Source organism: Onychostoma macrolepis, chromosome 25, assembly GCF_012432095.1.
Source record: "Onychostoma macrolepis isolate SWU-2019 chromosome 25, ASM1243209v1, whole genome shotgun sequence".
Classification (NCBI taxonomy): Eukaryota; Metazoa; Chordata; class Actinopteri; order Cypriniformes; family Cyprinidae; genus Onychostoma; species Onychostoma macrolepis.
This window is the reverse complement of record NC_081179.1, coordinates 8,939,610-8,959,450: the sequence shown is the minus strand read 5'-3', so window position 1 is coordinate 8,959,450 and position 19,841 is coordinate 8,939,610. Positions and strand designations below refer to the sequence as shown.

The window sequence follows — 19,841 nt, the reverse complement described above, 5'->3', positions numbered from 1 at the left end:
GCTTCTGCTGCTGCACCCAGCCAACAATTTTTTGCTGCTGCTGCAGCTTCTGTGCCTGGCTATTTAGACCTTATATAGCCACGCCCTGCACTCATTGTCTTTAGTCTTGCGGTTTGTGTTTCTACAGCGATCTTAAGAATTTATGAATGAATCGCTCATCTTGAGTTAATTATGCAGTCACTAGGCTACTGCTCTTTAGATTTGAGTCCCTTTTCAAAAGTTGCTAAAAGTAGCCAAATAAATTTTAAAAAATTGCTAAATTTGTTGCTAGGTGCTTTTTGAAAAAGAAGTTGCTAGGGTAGTCTGAAAAGTTGCTAAATCTAGCAACAAAATTGCTAAGTTGGCAACACTGAGTCCATTTCACATGACAGGGGTGACTGGAAGAGTCCATGTGTTAAATTATCAAAATATAAATGAGCAGCTGCTTTTGAGGCAAAATTAGTCTTGGGCATATGACACTACTACAGGGTGTACAGTAGGGCTGGGTTATGACAGATTTCACGATTCGGTTCAAGAGTATGGCCGTTTCTCAATACCAAGTCCGCAAAGTTCGGACTCCGCAAGTTCGGACTCCCGAAGACAGGAGAACACAAGTCCGGTAATACTGCAAATGGAACAGCAGCGTACTTGATAACGTCAGTCAGTTCGCCTAAGTTATCTACACTGTTTTACAATACGACGAAATACGATATCAAACACCACTGCCTCTTTTTGTTTTCATGTAATCATATTAATAGTCGCAAAAATGTAGTTCAGGGAACGCATATTATTACCGTGAAACTAAATATTATATCAAACAGTGCTGCCTCATTTCTGTTTTATTTAAAATATTAATAGCCACAAAAATGTGGTTCATGCAACGCTTACACACATTACAATAAAACGAAATGATATCATACACTGCCTTTTGGTTTTCTTCAAAATATAAAACACAACTCTCTTTTCGTTTTCATTAAAAAATATAAAACATTAATATGTGGTTTAGGTAATATGTGCACATATACTCTGATTCACTATGTATAATAAAATGAAATATGACAAGCAACTCTGCCTTTTTTGTTAAATGTCAGTTTTAATTAACAATAATAGCCATCATAAAAGTATAAAGTATAAGATACTTATGTAATAGAAAATAAAGACAAAAGCAAACAATTCACTTTAACAAAGTAAGCTCTGTATCACGATTAATAAATAAATAATTTATGAAACATAACTTTGTGCTCAGCCAAAACGATATGACCTGGAAGAAATAATAGATTCTTGAGACCAAAGATTGTCTGTTAGATATACCCAAAATGAATTTTACCTCATGTTTAACTACTACAGAGACATCAGAGCCAGCGGCAGATGTCAGAAGGACTAGCCACTGTGAGGCTGCTCTCGGCGGATACATGAGCACTGAGCGCCCGGTGATCGCATGGAGCTCACGTCTCCAAAATCGGCGAAACAAATTTTCAAATAGGCGCAATCTTTATAAATAAACCGCAGATTTGAGTTTTAAACAACTATATTCTCGCGTGAAATACTCTTAGAACGGCATTTCATGACACAATAACAGTAATATTTTGAAAATGTTGCAATTTTCCCCTCCGCCATTAATGCTCGCTGATTGGTGCGAAATGCATTCTGGGATACCTGGCTGCCTCAAGTTCAATTATTACAGCACTTTTCCTGTGCATTTGCTGCAGATCTTCTGTGGTGGAGCAGGACCTGCAAGGCGAGGACAGCGACATTTGTGAAAAAAAGGGAAAACCTCAAACAAAAGGATGAAGTAAGATCATTTTGTTACTTCTAATACGGAAGTGTTTCTAATACACACCAGTGACGAACCAGCAACCTTCTGCTCACCAGTTCAGTGGTTTAGCCCACTACAAAAGTAATAAAGCTACAACAGCAAAAAATGCATGTAATTGTAAACATGAAATGACATTTGTCAAGAAATGGAAAGCTGACAACATGAATTGTAAATGTTTAACTCTGTTTAAATGTTTTACAGGTAGTCATGCTCATGGAGAGCAGGCACACGAATGTTTGGAGCAGACACAGCGGCAGCCAGATTGTCCTGCACATGTTCTCCTGCTCTTGCCTCAAGGTTGTGTGGTTCAGGGGGCCATCATCATGGTCTTCCTCATCCTCTGGGTCAATGATGTCCCCATTGAGAAGAGCAAGATTGTGAAGCACAGCGCAGCTGCAGAAGTGACACATCTGTGTTGAGATGGCAGTAGGATGTGTGTTCACCATCTGTAAATACATGATTGTTAGAACAATACGTTTGAATGAAGCTTTATTTCATCTGTTGTTGACTTGTATATTGTATGTATTTATTGTGATGCTTCCTTTTATTCATTCTTTTACTCATTTATTCATGTTTCTTATTGTTGTCATTAAATAAAATATATTTTATTAATTCATGTATTAATTGATTGACTGAAAATTGATGTATTCACATCGACTGCATTTGTTCAACTAGTGTATATTCATGTATAGCCATGTCACGACAAAAATTACATTTTGCTTGTTTTACTTGTTTGTCATTTTAAGTAAAAAAAAAAAAAAAAAAAAAGTAATAATTGTTGGTTAGCACTTATCATTATTATTGTGTGTAAGTGTTGGGGTGGGCAAACGATGCAATTCATTCTGGGGTAATCTTAATTTTTAAGTAAAAATACTTTTTTAGAGTATAAAATCAATCGTCTTCTCCAAAGGCGAGATCTTCAAGCAGCTGCCCGACATATTCTTTGTGCTGACATTTCAAACGCTGAGGAAAACTGTACTAGATTGTTGAGTTAGTGATGCTATGAGGTGTTAGTGCACCTGTCCCTCTTTTTTATTATTATTATTATTGCCGAACTTATTACATAAAAGATCAGGGAAAGATGGTTGTATCTAACAATGAACAATCATAAATGGCATAAAACAGTAAACAAAAATTTCATAAAATCATAGTATGAGATAATATACACAGAAAAAAAGCACAGTGACAAGGTTAAATATCTTTGAATAATTCATCATGATGCTTTTTTTTAGAAGCCTGAGCAATGAAAAAATAAATTTAAATTCAACAAGAAAAAGAAGGAAACGGGAGATTTAACACTAGAAGCGCCAGAATTCCAAAACTACTAGAACAGCCGTGAGCGGTCATTTTGACCGCTATATTATAAACTCTATAATCTCTAAATAAATTGCCCAAATGAGAGATTAATGTATTAACTGTGTTAGGATATCTTTAAAAAAAACAAATAACACCAACATGTAGACTTTTTATTTAGTTAAAAATGATAATTATAAATTTAGAAATATTCGCATCATTTCATAGTAAAATGTAATTATTGCATATTCAGTATTTCTCTGTATTTATTTTACATAACTCAGAACAACAAAATAACATTTAAAATGATCTATTTGATTATGATTTTTTTACAACATTTATGATACATTATAACACAGAACATAAGCTGGAAACAAGCAGCTCTAAAGTTAAAAAGAGTCACGAACGAAGTTTGGAACCATAAAACAATTACGCTATAAATTTTATATTAAATAAATATATCTATATCATGCTCGGCTATTTAAGATTCACAGTCAACACAAGTTACTTCTGTTCTTCTCGCACAATTTCCACACACGGGTTTGTGGCATTTGCAACAGGTGTCGCGTTTTATTTTGTTTGCAGATTCTCCGCACCTGGCACTGTCTCCGTTTGGTGTCAGTTGCGGGGTTGATTGTGCTTTTGGTACATTTTCTAAACGCTCCCTATAAACTCTTTATAAATCTATTTTTAAAAGGCAATAATAATTTGTAGTCCAAGAATTTGTATTTATAATCAAATGAGCATATGCTAATAGTACTGGACGCTGACAGAGACAATAAACCGCGGGAAAGAACAATAGAATCGCTGAGATTTAAAGCGGTCAATATGACCGTTATGGCTTTAATAGGTAGAAATGCTCATATTTTTTTGCCTTTTATGCAATTTATATAAAATCTATTGTAAGTAAAATAGAAACACTTTTAGGAAAAGTCACAAACCAGCAAGATTGTATTTTTTTATTCAACAAAGTTATTGTACATATACATTTCAAAACGGTAATTTTGACCGTCATGGCAGTTCTAGTGTTAAGCCACTTTTGCTTGTGGATGATAAAATAATTAACAAAATATTTAAGAAATAACAATTTTGGGTTTTTGTAATAAAAAAATAAAATAAAAAATGCTTTAAGGATAAAACTGTGGATCACATTAGTGGAGTTACAAATATAAGAACTTAAATCAACACTAAAAGTATTGACTACTACAATCACAAAATAAAAGGGCAGCTGTTTCTTCAACAAGACCACGAAATGAGCAAATTTAAATTTAAAATGATCAAGATACTTAGAGATAGATGAATTAAACCTGTCACTCATATCTTTTGTTGCGCTTGTTATAATGTCTTAGGTCACATGATAACGTCAACATAACGGATGATATCCGAATCGCATTCATACTTAACGCATTCAGGCTGTAGAGTATGTACTCTTTTAGCGCTCGCTAAATAAGTACTTATTGAAGAAAGTATGCAGTTTCGGACGCAGCCCGTCAAAACAATAGGGAGAGATCCACCTATGGGAAGGGCATCCGTACCTGACCTCTGCAGAAGCATCCAATTGCACCAAGTCTGGCTAGACAGACAGAAGCGCGCAGCCAATGCCCGGTGAGGCCACACCCCCTCACCCACGGGCATATAACAGCTGGGTGCGCTGCTATTCCTCAGTAAGTATATTCGCTTCTCGTGCGGCAAGCGGGGCAAAGCTGGTGGATCTCTCCACTCGATGTTTCAGAGAACCGGGGTTACGACAGTAACCTATTGTTCTCTTTCATCATCTCGTGTTCGAGATCCACCTATGGGAGAGACATGGACAGCTCCCCGATTGCCCAATACACTCACAGTGAGGTTCTGAAAGCCAGAGAAAGACGGTCACCTCGGGGAGGCGGTGCCTGACACGTCCATTAATCATGAACCTGCAAAGGTGACGCCACACCTAGCTGCTGTGGACAAGCAGGACATGAAACATGCATGATACCCATACATGATAGTAACCCCAACCCACCAAGGCACATAACCATACCCATAAAGGGAAGTAAATGTTTGGTGAGAGGAATGAACATGGCCAGCCGGCCCATTCACTCTTATTGTTTTTTTTTTTTTTTCATGGGATTACAGGGAGGAGCTAGGAAGACCCCACCCCTAAAACCGAATGTGCTACCGAGGTTCTGGTGACATCCAGCCGGTAGTAACGCACAAAGGTATGAGGAGAAGCCCAACTGGCAGCGGAGCAGATGTCCTGCAGTGACACTCCCCTAAACAAAGCCCAAGAGGCGGCTAAGCCCCTTGTGGAATGAGCTCTGATGCCCCTTGGGGGCTGCACTCCCTTTGCTTCATAGGCCATCGTTATAGCGTCCACAACCCAATGTGAGAGGCGTTGCTTCGATATGGGACTCCCTCTGTGTGGGGGGGCCCATGAAACAAAGAGCTGGTCGCTCTTCCGGAAAGCATTGGTCCTGGTCATATATGCCTGTAAAGCACGGACTGGACACAGAGCATTCAGCCTCTGATCCTCTAGAGAGGTAAAAGGTGGAGGGTGAAAAGCGGACAGCTCCAACACCTCCGAAGTGAACGACGGGAAGCACTTCGGCATGAAGGCCGGGTTAGGCTTTAGGGAAACCTTATCTCCACTGAGGGAGAACTTAGTGCACGAGGGGTGAACCGATCGTGCATGTAGCTCACTGACACGTTTAACAGATGCCAATGCCAAGAGCAAAGCTGTCTTGAAGGACAACAGCTTAAGGGAAATACTCCCCAGAGGCTCAAAAGGATGTTGAGACAGCGCTTCCAGCACCATGATGAGGTCCCACTCAGGAACCGTTCTCCTGATGACTGGTAAAGAGCGGCGTGCACCCTTCATAAATCTGCGGATTAGAGAGTGCTGCCCGACAGTACAGCCCTCAAAACCCACATGACAAGCTGAAATCGCAGCCAAGTAGACCTTAATGGTGGAAAAAGACCTCCCTTTTTCCATGAGGTCTTGAAGGAAACACAAAATATCAGGAACTGAGCACTGATAAGATATGAAACCACGCCCATCGCACCACCCTTCGAACACTTGCCACTTACAGCCATATAAGGACCGTGTAGAAACGGCCCTGGCATTCTAAATAGTGGCGACCACACGAGGCGAAAGCCCAAGTGCGTTCAGGTTCGTCCTCTCACGGGCCAGGCCCAGAGAGCCACCCTGTCCGGGTGGGGGTGGTAAATCTCCCCGTTGGCTTGGGACAATAGGTCCGTGCGAACGGGAAGGCGCCACGGCTCGGCGTATAACAGAGGAACTATTTCCGCCAGCCATGTTGCTTTGGGCCACCTGGGTGCTATCAGAATGAGAGACAAGCCCTGCTCTCTCACCCTGGCCAATGTGGGAATTATCAGGCACAGGGAGGAAAAGCATACAGGGGCACTCTGGGCCATGGGTGGGCCAGTGCGTCTACCCGAGGGGCGCATCCATGTCCCTTAGAGAGAAGAACATAGGACAATGGTAGTTTTCGCGAGGCGAATAAATCTAAACTTCGCCCGTCCGAATCTCATCCATAGCATTTCCACTATCTGCGGGTGAAGACGCCAATCTCCGTGAGATCGGATTTCCCTTGATAGCAGATCCGCGCCTCTGTTCAGAATGCCGGAACATGAGTTGCGGCGCAGCGACAGGAAAACACGTCTGCTCCACACCAATAGCTTGTAAGCTAGGCGTGAAGTTTCGACGGCGCATGCCGCCCTGACGGTTGATATAAGCCACAGCCGTGGTATTGTCGCACCGTACTAGAACGTGATGTCCCTGCAGGCGAGGCAGAAAATGATTCAGAGCTTTCCAAATGGTTAAAAGCTCTAAATAGTTTATGTGCGCTGAGCGGGTTTGCACGGCCACAACCCGTTCACCGTTCTGCCCTCCTGGGTGGCACCCCAGCCTGTTAAGGACGCGTCTGTCGTCACAACTTTCCGCATCGTAACCGCCCCCAGAGGGGTTCCCGTGCGTAAAGTCTTCGCTCTCTCAGTGGCGCAAGACTGTCGAGCAGGCGCGTGTCACTGTTACCGGCGGCAAAGGTCGCGAATCGGGCTGAAATGTAGTGACAAAACCCATTTCATGAACGCCTCATCCTCAGGAGTCCCAATGGCACAACTTGGGTGGATGAAGCCATGAGACCCTGCAGCCTGAGACATGTGCGATATTGCACTTTCGCTCCTTCTCTGAACTGCGACAGACAGTTCATCAGAGAGCGAACGCTCTTGAGAGAGACGCTCGCATGGAGACCGAGTTCAACTCAAGCCCAGGAAAATGACATTCTGACTGGGTGTGAAATTGCTCTTGCTCACATTCACTTGGAACCCGGCGATGTAATGTGCGCAAGCACACGGCCGGTGTCCTGCAACACCTTCTCCTTCGATTCGGCTATGATGAGCCAATCGTCTATGTAAGTCAGGATTCTCAGACCTGATATTCTCAGAGGTGCCAAGCCCGCCTCCGCGCACAGACAGAAAGACCGGGGACTCAGACTCCCACCTTTGCTGCTCTCTCTGGCTCCATTGCAATTCCTAATGAGGACAGTTGATTCAAAACTTGTACTTCGTTTGACATATTATCCTGTCTAAACAGATAAACAAATAATCAAAGAAAAATAAATCTGCTGTAACATAGGCCTACCCCTGTGAAGACATGACCACCCCCTTTTTAGAACACCAATACTTCTTTCAACTGTTACTCGTGTCTTGGTATGTGCAGAATTGTATTTTTCCTCTGCTTGCGTGGACGGATTTAAGTATGGTGTCAGCCGCCACTTTTTAAGTGGGTATGCAGAATCACCCAGCAGAATGCCACTATACTGGCCAGAATCAAATTTGTCATGGATGTTTGATCTCCTCAGGATAAAGCTGTCGTGCTTTGATCCAGGCCATCTAACGACACAGTTTAAAAAACATAAATTTGGGTCACAGATGACTTGGGAGTTTAGAGAATGAAAGCCCTTCCTATTAACAAAAGCATTCTCATCAACTGTGGGTGCTTTTATCTTTATCTGTGTACCATCAATGCAGCCAATGACATCAAGGAATCCGGCAATGGCATGGAATTTTTGCCTGTTTGTATTTTGTCCGTTAACCCTTTAAGGCGTACGATCAGTCTTGGCTGGTCCCAGGAGCGTACGATCACACCGGTGTGATTAGAAATTTCAGTGAGTCACGTCATCAACTGCTGAAATTCAAATCTGCTTTCTGGCGCGGAGCCAGATCAGACGCTCGAGCGCTTGTAATATTATCACTTATTCAGTGTTTTCAACCATATACTGCTTATTTAAGATTTCAGACATTTAAATACACATAAGTACTAGCAAAGCCATACATTTATAGTTTGTAAAATATGCGCTGATGTCTATGGAAGCAGCAATAATGATCCTTACAAATATAATCTGACGACATGTTTTATTGATATCATATACACATAGTGTAGGAAACAATAAAGTTTACTCTGCTCTTCTCCCAGTTTACTGGAGACTTATTTTAACGTGTTATAAATCAACTAACACGATCATTATAAACGTGTTTAAACAACCAAACACATTTACTTGCACATATTTCAGAATCGGAATATCAGATATTTCATAATATAGCGAGTATGTTTGTGAATATTAATAATAAAAAAAGGAAAAACAAAATAAAGGCAATCCATGTGTCATACAGCGCTATTACGGCTGCGGTGTGTCACATGACAAGCATGACGCGTCGCCATGGAAACAATAAGGCTATAAGTTCTAAAATAACTGTCGCCTAAAAAAACTCACGCCTGGGGCTCAGCTAGAATATTTTAAACTCACGTGCGAAAGGGTTAATGCTTGGCATGCATATGTAGGTTCTCATATGGCGACACAGGGCAAGTGACACCCTGCGGATCACTCTACACACTGTAGATTTATGAATCTGGATGCTGTCGCCTACTAAATTCTGCATTGATCCTGTTGCGTAATAGCGTAAAGCGACGCACACTTGTAGGCTGGGGGAGAGAGCGCCGTTTCAGTCTGTTTCGTGTTAAATATCAGACGCTATCAAGTCTGTTATGCGCAGTATTCCCTCTCTTTTAAAGCGCAAACGAGCATATATGTCCACATCATCATAAATATCCAAAGGATGATGTCTGTCTCGTAAAATTCGTCTACGAATATGCGGTTCTTCATTATCGATCACGAGTTCATCGATGTGATCTAATCTGGCTGCCATCTCTTTTCGACCGTTATTCATGGGTAGAGGCTTCCGTAAATATTTAGTTGGAACGTAGAGTTACGTTTAAACTAAGTTTACTGGTGCAACGCCAAAATATTTAGTAGTGCGTAAGTTGTAACTTAGTGTCTTTTTACGTCGCAACTAGGCTACGTTGTAACTTGCGCACAGCTGGTGCAATCGGGGGAGATTTCAGTTCAACTAAGCAGTGACTCAACGACATACAGTAATAAGCTGAGAGATGAGCTGAGGAGACAGTACCTCTTGCGAACATAGACTGTAGGCCTAGACTACATTGCCAGTGAAGCTTGGGAGTTGGGAGTTCGCGCGGGTTTCTGTGAAAGTCCTTCCGACAAGTCTGTTTGCTGCACTGCCACATGGACCTTAGTTCTGGAACGCTGTGATACCACCCAGATTCCTCAGACAAAACTACAACAGGCGAAACGAATGAATGCCCCCGCCAGTGCATTTTCAGCAGGGGCGGTACTAGGGGGCAGTGCCCCCCTGTCAACAAGCTTGGCCCCCCTAAATTTGGAATCATATCACACCAAACAATTTTGGGTGAAATGCCAGTTTGTCCTGTAAACTATAAACAGCTGTTAAATTCAAATCTGCGTTAGCTGGCTGGCACAGAGCCAGAGACACACACGTTTTTAAAGCACTGCGCATTATAACCAATCACATACGATTCTGTTGATCTTATGAATGCAAGGACCAATCAGAAGCGTTCAGATGAGTCACCGCCGAAGCACAGCTGTTTCATCACCGCGCGCTCGCTGACTGAATTCTCTGGTGAATTCTCTCCTCAGAAACAACAAAGTGAAGATGTACGAATGTAAGTAAGATATTAATTTCACAGTGTAAACAGCTTTAGAGATTTTTATGGGAGTTTTTGAGAGTGCTTGAACCCGCTGGACTGAAGTGAAAATGTTCTTTGATAATGTAAACATTCTTTGCTCTTTTTGTACAATGAAAGTGTTATGGGCTAATTAGTAACTTACAATGTTTTAATTAAATCCACATAAAATACAAAGTCAGTCGTATTATATGTTTATGGTATGACACTCATTTTATGGTATGACATCAGGTACTTAAGTAAAAAGACGATTTTTATGCAAAGTTAATATTACACTATTATGCTACGCCCATTATAGATCAACTAATATCTATAAAGGTGCAAAATGCATTTACTTACACATATTTAAGAATTGAGATATTTCATGATATATTTTGGGAATATTTCGAATAAAAAAATTATAATATATAAGCCTATGTCAGTTATACAGTGGTTGTCAGTCCTGTCTTGTGTTTCCCCTCCTCTCGTGCCCATATTTGGTTTGTTCCTGTTCCTGTCATTATGAGTTCTTTAGTCTCCAGCCGTGTTTGATTTGTTCCCCACCTGTTTCAGTTCTGCTCGTTTGATTTCGTTTCATTTATAAGCCCTGTGTTTCCCTGTCGTCTTGTCAGCTGTTAAATGTCTAATTGTCTTTTTGGATGTTGCATGTCTCCTGTGTTCCTGAGTTGAAAATAAATCTAGTTTTGGTTATATCCCTCGTCTCCTCGTTTCCCTGGATCCAGAGAGGATCGTGACAGTGGTATTGTGGCTGCTGTGTGTCATATGACAAGCATGAGAGTCCCCTCGTGCCCCCTCAAAAATGATGCCTCTGACATACAAAATTATTTGTCAAAATAAATGAAACATGATGAAATATTCATTTTAGTTGAAATTGTTATAGATTACTTCTAGAGATTGCAACATGACATGGTGAAAAATGACTGAATTAATAATACTTAAAGTAGGTTAGGATGAATTTTAAAATTATGCCCCCTAAAAGCATAAGTGGCCCCTGTCTGGCCCCCCCAGTTACTGTGGTCTAGAACCGCCCCTGATTTTCAGGGGGGAAAAGGCGATAGTAGAACCAATGAATGAACAAGCATATCAATTTAAGACGTGGCTAAATGTAATTTATGACCAATTTATGAAAATCCGGATGTTTTTATAACTTTTTATGGCCTAAAATTCTTATTAAATTTAAGACGTTTTATGACTTTTTATGACTCCGCGGAAACCCTGAGTACATGCATTCAGTGGCGGTTCTACACTGAATTACTCTCCGGGCGAGACTCCCTCTTTTCTACCTCCATAAGACACAAGTGCATATGTTGCCTTGTTTATCTAAAAGTGCACGTTTTTGTTCTAAACTAGCCAAAATGCACCGAGCAGTACTGGGGAGCTGCGTTTTTATTTATTTTTTATTTTATTTTACACAATCATGTTTTATTTCTCAGTCAATTTCAGTACATAAACGTTTCTTTAATTAATTATAATATCCAAAAGTGTCTGCTATTGGAATAAATATCCTAAAGGATTTATAAAATTGGGAAGACATCTTAAGTCTGTTTTACTCTAAATCACATTCATGCCAGATATCTTGTATTTACTCTTCGGCTAACCAAAACCCACCCAGATCTCAGCCAAATATTTTCCTTTTTCACACCAGACCAGTGTTGCCAACTAATTTTCAGAAAAAGTTGCTAAAGGAAGGTGGATTTGTTGCTAAAAGTTGCTAAATGACGTCTTTGCGTAATCGCAAAAACGCAAAATTGTCACATCAAATCTCAACAAAAAATATATTTTATATGTTAATTTAAATTTGTTTGTAAAATAATACGCATAATATTAAAATATAAATAACTGTATTTTAAATACACTGAATTATTGAACACTTACACAATTATGAATTATTACAAAAAAAAGTTTTTTAATAGCTAGTAAACTAGTAATACTACACATTCTCAACAATTATGCTTTAAGCAGTGTATTAGTAGTTAGATAGTATGCTACACTCAAAAATAGGGCACAATCTACAATGTTAAAATAAAATAATTTTCCGTATTGGTTTTTTACCTGCATTTTAAATTACGCATTGTGTTTTGGGGTTACGGGATTACAAGGGATAATGTCATGGACAATTACTAGTATCTTTTCCATTTTTCTGACAGTGTACTAACTGATCAACAATTGCAGGCAACCTACTAACAAAGTGTATCATAAATGAACAATTATTCAATTATTATTATTATTATTATTATTAAATTTAACAATTGCAAATAGCAATTCAGTTCCCATGATGCGTGTACTGCTAGGCGTCATTGGTTTCCTCTTTTTGTGTAATTTGGATGGAAAATGTGTGCCTTTTTATTGTCTGAGTCTAATAAATTTTAAAAATTGCTTAATTTGTTGCTAGGTGCTTTTGGAAGAAAAAGTTGCTAGGGTAGTCTGAAAAGTTGCTCAATTTAGCAACAAAATTGCTAAGTTGGCAACACTGCACCAGACTGTGAAAAAAACACTGCCAGAATTAACGAGTGTAAGCCAGATTTGGCCCACAGATTTGGGTGTTTTCACCGAGAGGAAATCCTGGATATGTTGGGATGTATAGCGCGTTTCTGATCATTTTGAAACGCCATCTTCTGCTGTCAACCAAACATACTAATGCATCGCCCCTCTGTTCTTGGCGACCCCGTTGCACCTGGTGCCATCAGCCAATTCCACGCAGTGTGTGCCGGCCTGAAAACTGCTGTCAAACCTCTGGAATTTTGCAATGTCCGTGATGATGTGTGAAGTTGCACCCGCATCCACCATTAGGCCTCTCCTCTTGGTATTATGATGCCGCATCTCAGCGTCGCTTGCCCAAAAAACATATTCCTTGTCACCCGTCTCTTCGGACACTTTTCATGCTTTATCCCGCTGCTTTCTCCGTCTGCACTTTCATCGCGGTGGTACTTTTACATTGATTGCACCACTTTTTACGCTGGCATGTCCTTGCTCTGTGGCCTTTTGTACCACACCTGTAACAAACAATGTCACTACTTCCAGCCCCACAATCAGCTGTACCTGCTATAGCGGATTTCGTGCCAAGCTGCGCTCTTGCTTTCATTACATTGTCCTCGGATGCAGTTGCTCGCATATTTTCAATGTCCTCATAACTTCTGAGCCTTGTTTTAAATTCAGCAAAAGTAATTTCATCATCGCTCTGAATAACATGAATTGCAAATGGCTTAAATGTCTCTGGAAGTCCTTTTAAAATCATTGCTATTAAAAGTCCGTCACTCAGATTCTCACCTGCATTTCTCAAAGCAGTGATTGCAGTCTCAGCTCTGATTACATATTCAGTAACACTCTCGCTGGGCGACTTCTGCAGTGAAGTTAGCTCTGTGTACAAGCTAACCACCCTGGGCTTCCCCTTGCCAGCATAATATTCTCGCAGAATCTCCAGCGCTGCTCGTCCGTCATCTGCTGCTGCCCTCATGACTAGCGACAGACTTTTGTCGTCCAGGAATTGAATCAGCTCCGCATAAGCTTCGGCATTTTTCGCCGTATCTTCCTCATCCTCGTCAGAAGGCTCATTTAAAATAGTCTCTTTCGGTCCCTGCAAACAAAGGTGGCCCAAAAATTGTGTCTCCCACAACTCATTATTTTTTTCATCTCCGTCAGAAACTAGTCTTGACCAGCGGCTTGTTGTTACCGCTTCCTTTGCCCTTCTACTCATGTTGTTGGAATAGGTCTCATCTCACTCGACTTTCATCCAGTATCTTAACACACAAACTATGTCACGTTATCTGGGCCCATAACCTGTTAGCAGAGCACACCAATAACACACGAAATACGTAGTGCTTTTCTCATCACTCTGACTGGCACACTTTTATTAAACAAAAACAGGAACATGCATTCATTCAGTCACTGATTAGGTCACATGACATACACTCTGCAGTGTGGTTGCCTGTCCCACAACAAAACAAAAACAAGACTGGGAAAACAAATACAAATGAGAGCATAATACATACACATTAACAATTCTTTCGTTATTTGTTGTGGAACTGGCATTTAAATTCTCATACTTTACTCTCAGCATCTGATAGTATCTTTCTTCAAAAAGCCAAGTAACTTGCAGAACTTATTTTTCATTGTTTGAAGATGCTGATCCATGTAGCACCAAGGCATGATATTTATGTTGTTTCGACGTGTTCTTCAGATGCTGAAGAAAAGTTTAATGAATGAACTGAATATGTACAAAAAGATACAAAAATCATTTCATTTTTATACTTATAATACCTATATTAAAAAAAAAAAAAAAAGTTATAAAGAATGAACTTACTAGAAGCAGCAGCATAAGCATTTGAAGATGAATCTACAAAATCAAAAGGATGGAATTATGCATGGAAGTCAAGTATTTTATAAACAAAAGTGGACTGATTTATCTTCATTTCAGTTTTTGTCCTACCTGCTCGTCTCCTTCTGCATTTATGTATGACAGCTGCAGTTCCAAACACCAACACCAGAGCCAAAACTATCAGCACTGAGGGAATCACTGATTTAAACGGTTCTCCTGGATCAAATTCTGAAACGCGTATGTTAAAAAGGTCACAAACAGATTTGAAACACTGGATAATGATACTTTATCGTTTTAAATTATTACCCAAATTAATATCCAGTTTGTTGTCCAGACTGAGGTGTGTGACAGAGCAGGTGTATTTGTGTTTGTCTGCAGCACTGATCTCCAGACTCTTCCTCATCTGGTACGTCCCGTCACCATTGGGCAGCAGATCTCCTCCAGTGATCTCATGATCAGCTACAGGCTGCTTGTCTCTGAACAGGGTCAGGTTGATGTGACGAGGGTAAAATCCTGTTGCCAAACAACTCACACAAAACCCAGAAGATAGTTCTTTCTGGAGGAGCCTGATTTTTGGTTTCACTGTGGGGAAAAAAGGTAAGAGAAAGATATTATTTCAATACTGGTCTGAAAAATAGCTAAATATAAATGAATACACTTGTTCTTGATTAGTTTGGCTAGAAGTCAGTCATCGTACCTTTTCTATTGATTTGAGTCCTCCTATTTTTAAGGTAACCCTTGAGTGTTTTGATGCAAAATGGTTGGTATAAAACTTCATGACGCCTCATGCTGAATTCGAGATGAATATTTAGCACTTGGGCCGAGACATTTAAAGTACCCTGATATGTAAAATTCTTGTCAACATATAGCAGCTCATCAGTGGTGGATCCTCTGACAGCATCCCGTGTGATCATTTGTCCCGGTTCACCATCATCCCTCAGCTCACACACAACCAGCCTCTGAAGGGCAAGAACACCTTGAATGGAGAAAAAAAAAAAAAGTTTTGAAGTAGTATTTACAGCACAACATCACATGCAGAAATTTGTCTAGACATTTTACAATTGCAAAATAAATCATAAATAAATATTTTAAATAAAAATGGTTAATATTATTACTACTACTATTTTTGTTTATATTCTATTATTTATGTTAAAATGATTATTTATTTATTTATTATATTTCTTAAAATTTCAAGTCTTTTTGATCAAATTTAAATAGCTACATAATTGTAATACTCACGATCAGTTTCATTTAAGTTTGTTGTTGCTACTACCCATCTGTCTATTAAATCTGCATGTATGTCGTCGCTTATTGCAAGGAACACTGAATCAAACACATCGTCTTCAGCTGTTGTATTTCCTCTTGAATGGAGAGTTTTCGTCTCACCGTTATAATACAGAACTCTGACATCATCCAACATCGCTACATAGCTAAATTCAGGAAATGGCGTTTGTCCTTTAATGTACGTTCCAAGGAATCATAAAGAGTGAGAGCCTGTGATATTATAACAGGAAATAGAAAATAACACAATTAACAAAACTGTGGTATGTGTATTCCATTAAGTTCTTTTTGGGATCAACAGTCAAATATGCAGATTAACTCAAAATAAAGCCAATGGTCCGTGTACGTTTTGATAGTTTGTTTTTCAATTTGAAATTAATAACACTGGTGTTAATTAATATTTAGAAACAGGTATATATTTTGTATATAAATTTATACTTTCACTGGAGTACCTGACCCCACACCTACCCAGTTCTGAACAATAATGATGACGATAAATTTCCCAGTATCGCGTCGGCATATTGATGCTAAGGGTTTACTAGTGTTGAACCCTGATGCCTGTCACTGACTTACATTGGTATCACTTCTGTGAGTGAGCCCATCACGGAATTTTCAGCGATTCCGTGATGCCACCACAGATTCGGGGGTTAATTAAGTCCGTGGTCATTACACGGAATTCTGTGAGATCATGTTGATTTTGAACTTGGACTCAAAGTAATACAGTCAGTGCTTATTTCGAGGCACGTTTTGGGACATTCTAAAACGCTTAATGTTTTAAAACAGTGACATCGGAGGACTAAATTCGATAATAATAAATCCTGATAAAAATTATTAGGCTAACATTAATAACTTTATTAATAATATTACTATTAATAAAGCAGAATATGAACGCAACGCCCTGCACGTTAAGCCTTTTCTTCCCCATAGAAAACCCTTAAGGTAGGCTATAATGAAAGGTTCATGCAGCTCGTATGTTCACAATGGAGCGTTCATAAAGTTTTTATTTTGAACTTTGACTCAAGTATAAAGAAATACAGTCAGGTTAGTTCAAGGCATGGTTTTGGGACATTCTAACACGCTTTAATGTGGCTTAATGTATTAAAACAGTGACATTAGGACCAAATTCGATAATAATAAAGACTAATAAAATTGTTAGGTTTATATTAATAACCTTATTAATAATATTACTATTAATAAAGGAGAATAGCCCAGAACATGAATGCAACGGATTTGGTATTTTTAAATCACCGTTTTCATTATAGCCTACCTTAGAGGGAGAAAAAGCTTAGGCTACGTGCAGGGCGTTGCGTTCATATTCTGGGCTATTCTGCTTAGTAATATTATTAATAAGGTTATTAATATTAGCCTAATAATTTTATCAGCTTTTATTATTATCGAATTTGGTCCTCCAAGTCACCGTTTTAAAACATTGAGCCACATTAAGCGTTTTATTATGTCCCAAAACCGTGCCTAAGCACTTATTAATTTATTTGAATCCAAGTTCAAAATAAAACTCTATGAACTGCTCCATTGTGAACATACGAGCTGTAACCACTGCAAGCTGTAAAGTAAACTGGAAGAGTTTGTCCGAACTCAAATGGTTTTGCGAGAGAACGCAAATATCTTTGCGAGGGAACGCAAAACATTTGAAAATTATTTTTTCCTCCCACCCTGAATTTTTTCCACTCACCCCGAATTTTTCCCACCACAATGTCCTTTAAGGGGCTCCGTGGTATCCTACCTGCATGAGCTTAATCAGACTTATTTTTTACCAAAAATATCTGGGGGACTATTTCTATTTCTTTTTTTAAAATCTGTGCTTCTCATCTGTTCTGCAGTCTATGGGTAGCGCAGTGTCACCATACAGATTTAACAACGTGCACAGCTAAATAAAACAGGCTGGGTGCTGATTAAAATTTCTGAAATAAATATTTCTGAGAAACGCGTTAGGTTGCACAGAAGAAAACCCGATCTTGCTTTACTGTCCATTAAAGTCTGCCGCGTTTAAATTACGGTGTGACTTGAGTACTTTTATACATCTGTCGGCACTTCATTTGACAAACTAATAGATCGCGATCTAACAACCTGCTCCATATAACAAAGCACTGTAAGCAATAACGACTAGATAACTTGACAACAATAATTAATTGTAAATAATCTTTAACGTGTTTTTTTTATAATGCAGATTATTCACTCAAGTGAAAATAAAATCATAAAATCAATAACTGTTCGCAAATAAATCCGTTTCCTTCCTTTTCTTGTAAGTCTATAAAATCCATTGCAATGAACGCCATCGGAGATGTTTAATTCACAATCATTCGGAGCATTATTCCTGCTGGCGTTCACATCAATCCACAAGTCGTTCTTATAGGTTAAGATATTTTAATTCAGTTCGATGTAAAAACAATAGGCTAAGTATGACTTGCATCCTTTAATGTTAGCGAACATTGCAAAAAAAAAAAAAAAAAAAAAAATGATCACATTACTAGATGTTATAGCCTAGCCAATGATCACTAGATTTTATACATATGTTACTATAATGATTCTGTAAATGGTGATCACCCTATATAATGTGGAAGTTACTGCCTTTTGCCTTGGCGTGACATCTCACTTTTTGCAGACTGCAAAAGCAGAGTACAATATCAATTTAGCGGTAAAAATCAAGTTTGAGATCATTTTCATTAAAACATCTAATTGCCAGATTTCCAGTGTGCTACCTATAATTATTTTTTCTGTACAAATAAAAATCTTTAAAGCCAGTTTTCACTCTAGCGAGTTTCACACTCTGGAGCAGAGCGGCAGTCCACCTGTCACTCAAGTGGCCACGCCCTTAATTATGCAGAACTTTAAGGCTTAATATAATTTAAATGGATGAGTTATAAAAAAAATTCACCCCCCTCACAGTTGTCACGAAGGGCAAAATTAGCTATATAGACCAAAACCACTTTTTGTACCAGGCTGTAAACATATTTTATTCTGCTGTAAAGTTGGGCATTTTAACATGGGGATTCTAGGGACTGACTCCCTTTTGGAGCCAGCCTCTAGCGGCCAGTCGATGAATTGCAGTTTTAGTCACTTCCGTGTTGGTTTCAAGAGAGGGAGCGGGAGGTTGCCGCTTGGTTTTCTACCCGTGAACCAAAAAAACGAAAATCGAGCCAAAATCTCGTTTTTTTCGTTTTATTGAACAAATGAAAAAACAACCGTTTTCTCGTTTCTGCTTATTTAATTTCAAATGGAAAAACAAACTATCAAAACGTACACGGACCGCCAACAATGTGAAAAGAAACCAAGTGCACGTGTTTCATAAAATGTATTTTTATTTAGTCAAAGTCAGGCTTGTAATAGCCTACTGCAACCAGAACTGTTGCTCTGCCATTAACAGCTCTGTAGCTACACTAGTTAATCTGTGATCATCCATTTAATTTGTTATTTTTTGCTGTTGTCATTGCCAATGCTATATTCCGTAGCATTGTGAAGTAGTTAATCTTTGTCCGAGGACATATTTGCAGCGCAAATTATAAGTGCAAACAAATTAAGTAGAGTTTGCAATAAGTCTTCTAAAATCTTACCTTTTGGAGCAGCCATTGGAAGTAGAAGCAGAAATAGTGGAAGAACTTTGTCCATATTGCTGACATACAAAGCTTTCAGTCAACACTCACTTGAAGTTGGCATTTTATTATCGATTTTTTATTTATTTATTTAATCTAAAATCACATCTAATGTGTCGAATTTCGAGTTTTGCCCCGAAAATCTCTCATTGCTTTTTGCAGTGAAATAACGGAGTTCCGGTGAGTTCATTCCCCTGTTTTCTCCTTTTACAGTGCATGCGCAGCTTCAGTACGAAAATCGTGACGTCACACCGCCAGAGATTTTCGCTGTATGTCGCTAGACTCTACTGTGAAGACGCTTGTGGGGGTTGGCCTAGAAGGGAAAAGTATGGCGCTACTGAGCATGCGCACATCGATACTGCGTCATTTTTGTCACACTGTACAACAATAGTTACTATTTTTTAATTCCTGTAAGGGGTAGGTTTAGGGTTGGGGTAGGTGTAGACGTTAATAAAACACAATCTAATAGGTATAAAATTAATTTCA

General features: G+C 39.2%; 1 protein-coding gene across 2 annotated transcripts; it reads right to left on the bottom strand.

Annotated features, from left to right (window-relative positions):
* Positions 1 to 1,071: 1,071 nt before the first annotated feature.
* On the bottom strand, positions 1,072 to 19,626 carry LOC131534730 (major histocompatibility complex class I-related gene protein-like). 2 transcript variants are annotated; one of them, XM_058767777.1, is made up of 7 exons: positions 19,317 to 19,625; positions 15,706 to 15,960; positions 15,164 to 15,442; positions 14,773 to 15,048; positions 14,578 to 14,694; positions 14,452 to 14,484; positions 1,072 to 2,241 (listed from the first exon to the last, which is right to left on the bottom strand). In XM_058767777.1, the coding sequence occupies exons 2-7, from the start codon at positions 15,884 to 15,886 to the stop codon at positions 2,141 to 2,143; spliced, it is 987 nt and encodes a 328-aa protein (XP_058623760.1). In that variant the 5' UTR covers positions 15,887 to 15,960; positions 19,317 to 19,625; the 3' UTR covers positions 1,072 to 2,140. The 2 variants fall into 2 exon arrangements, with proteins under 2 accessions (XP_058623760.1, XP_058623761.1); XM_058767778.1 differs by lacking the exon at positions 15,706 to 15,960 and having other exon boundaries at positions 19,317 to 19,626.
* Positions 19,627 to 19,841: the final 215 nt, after the last annotated feature.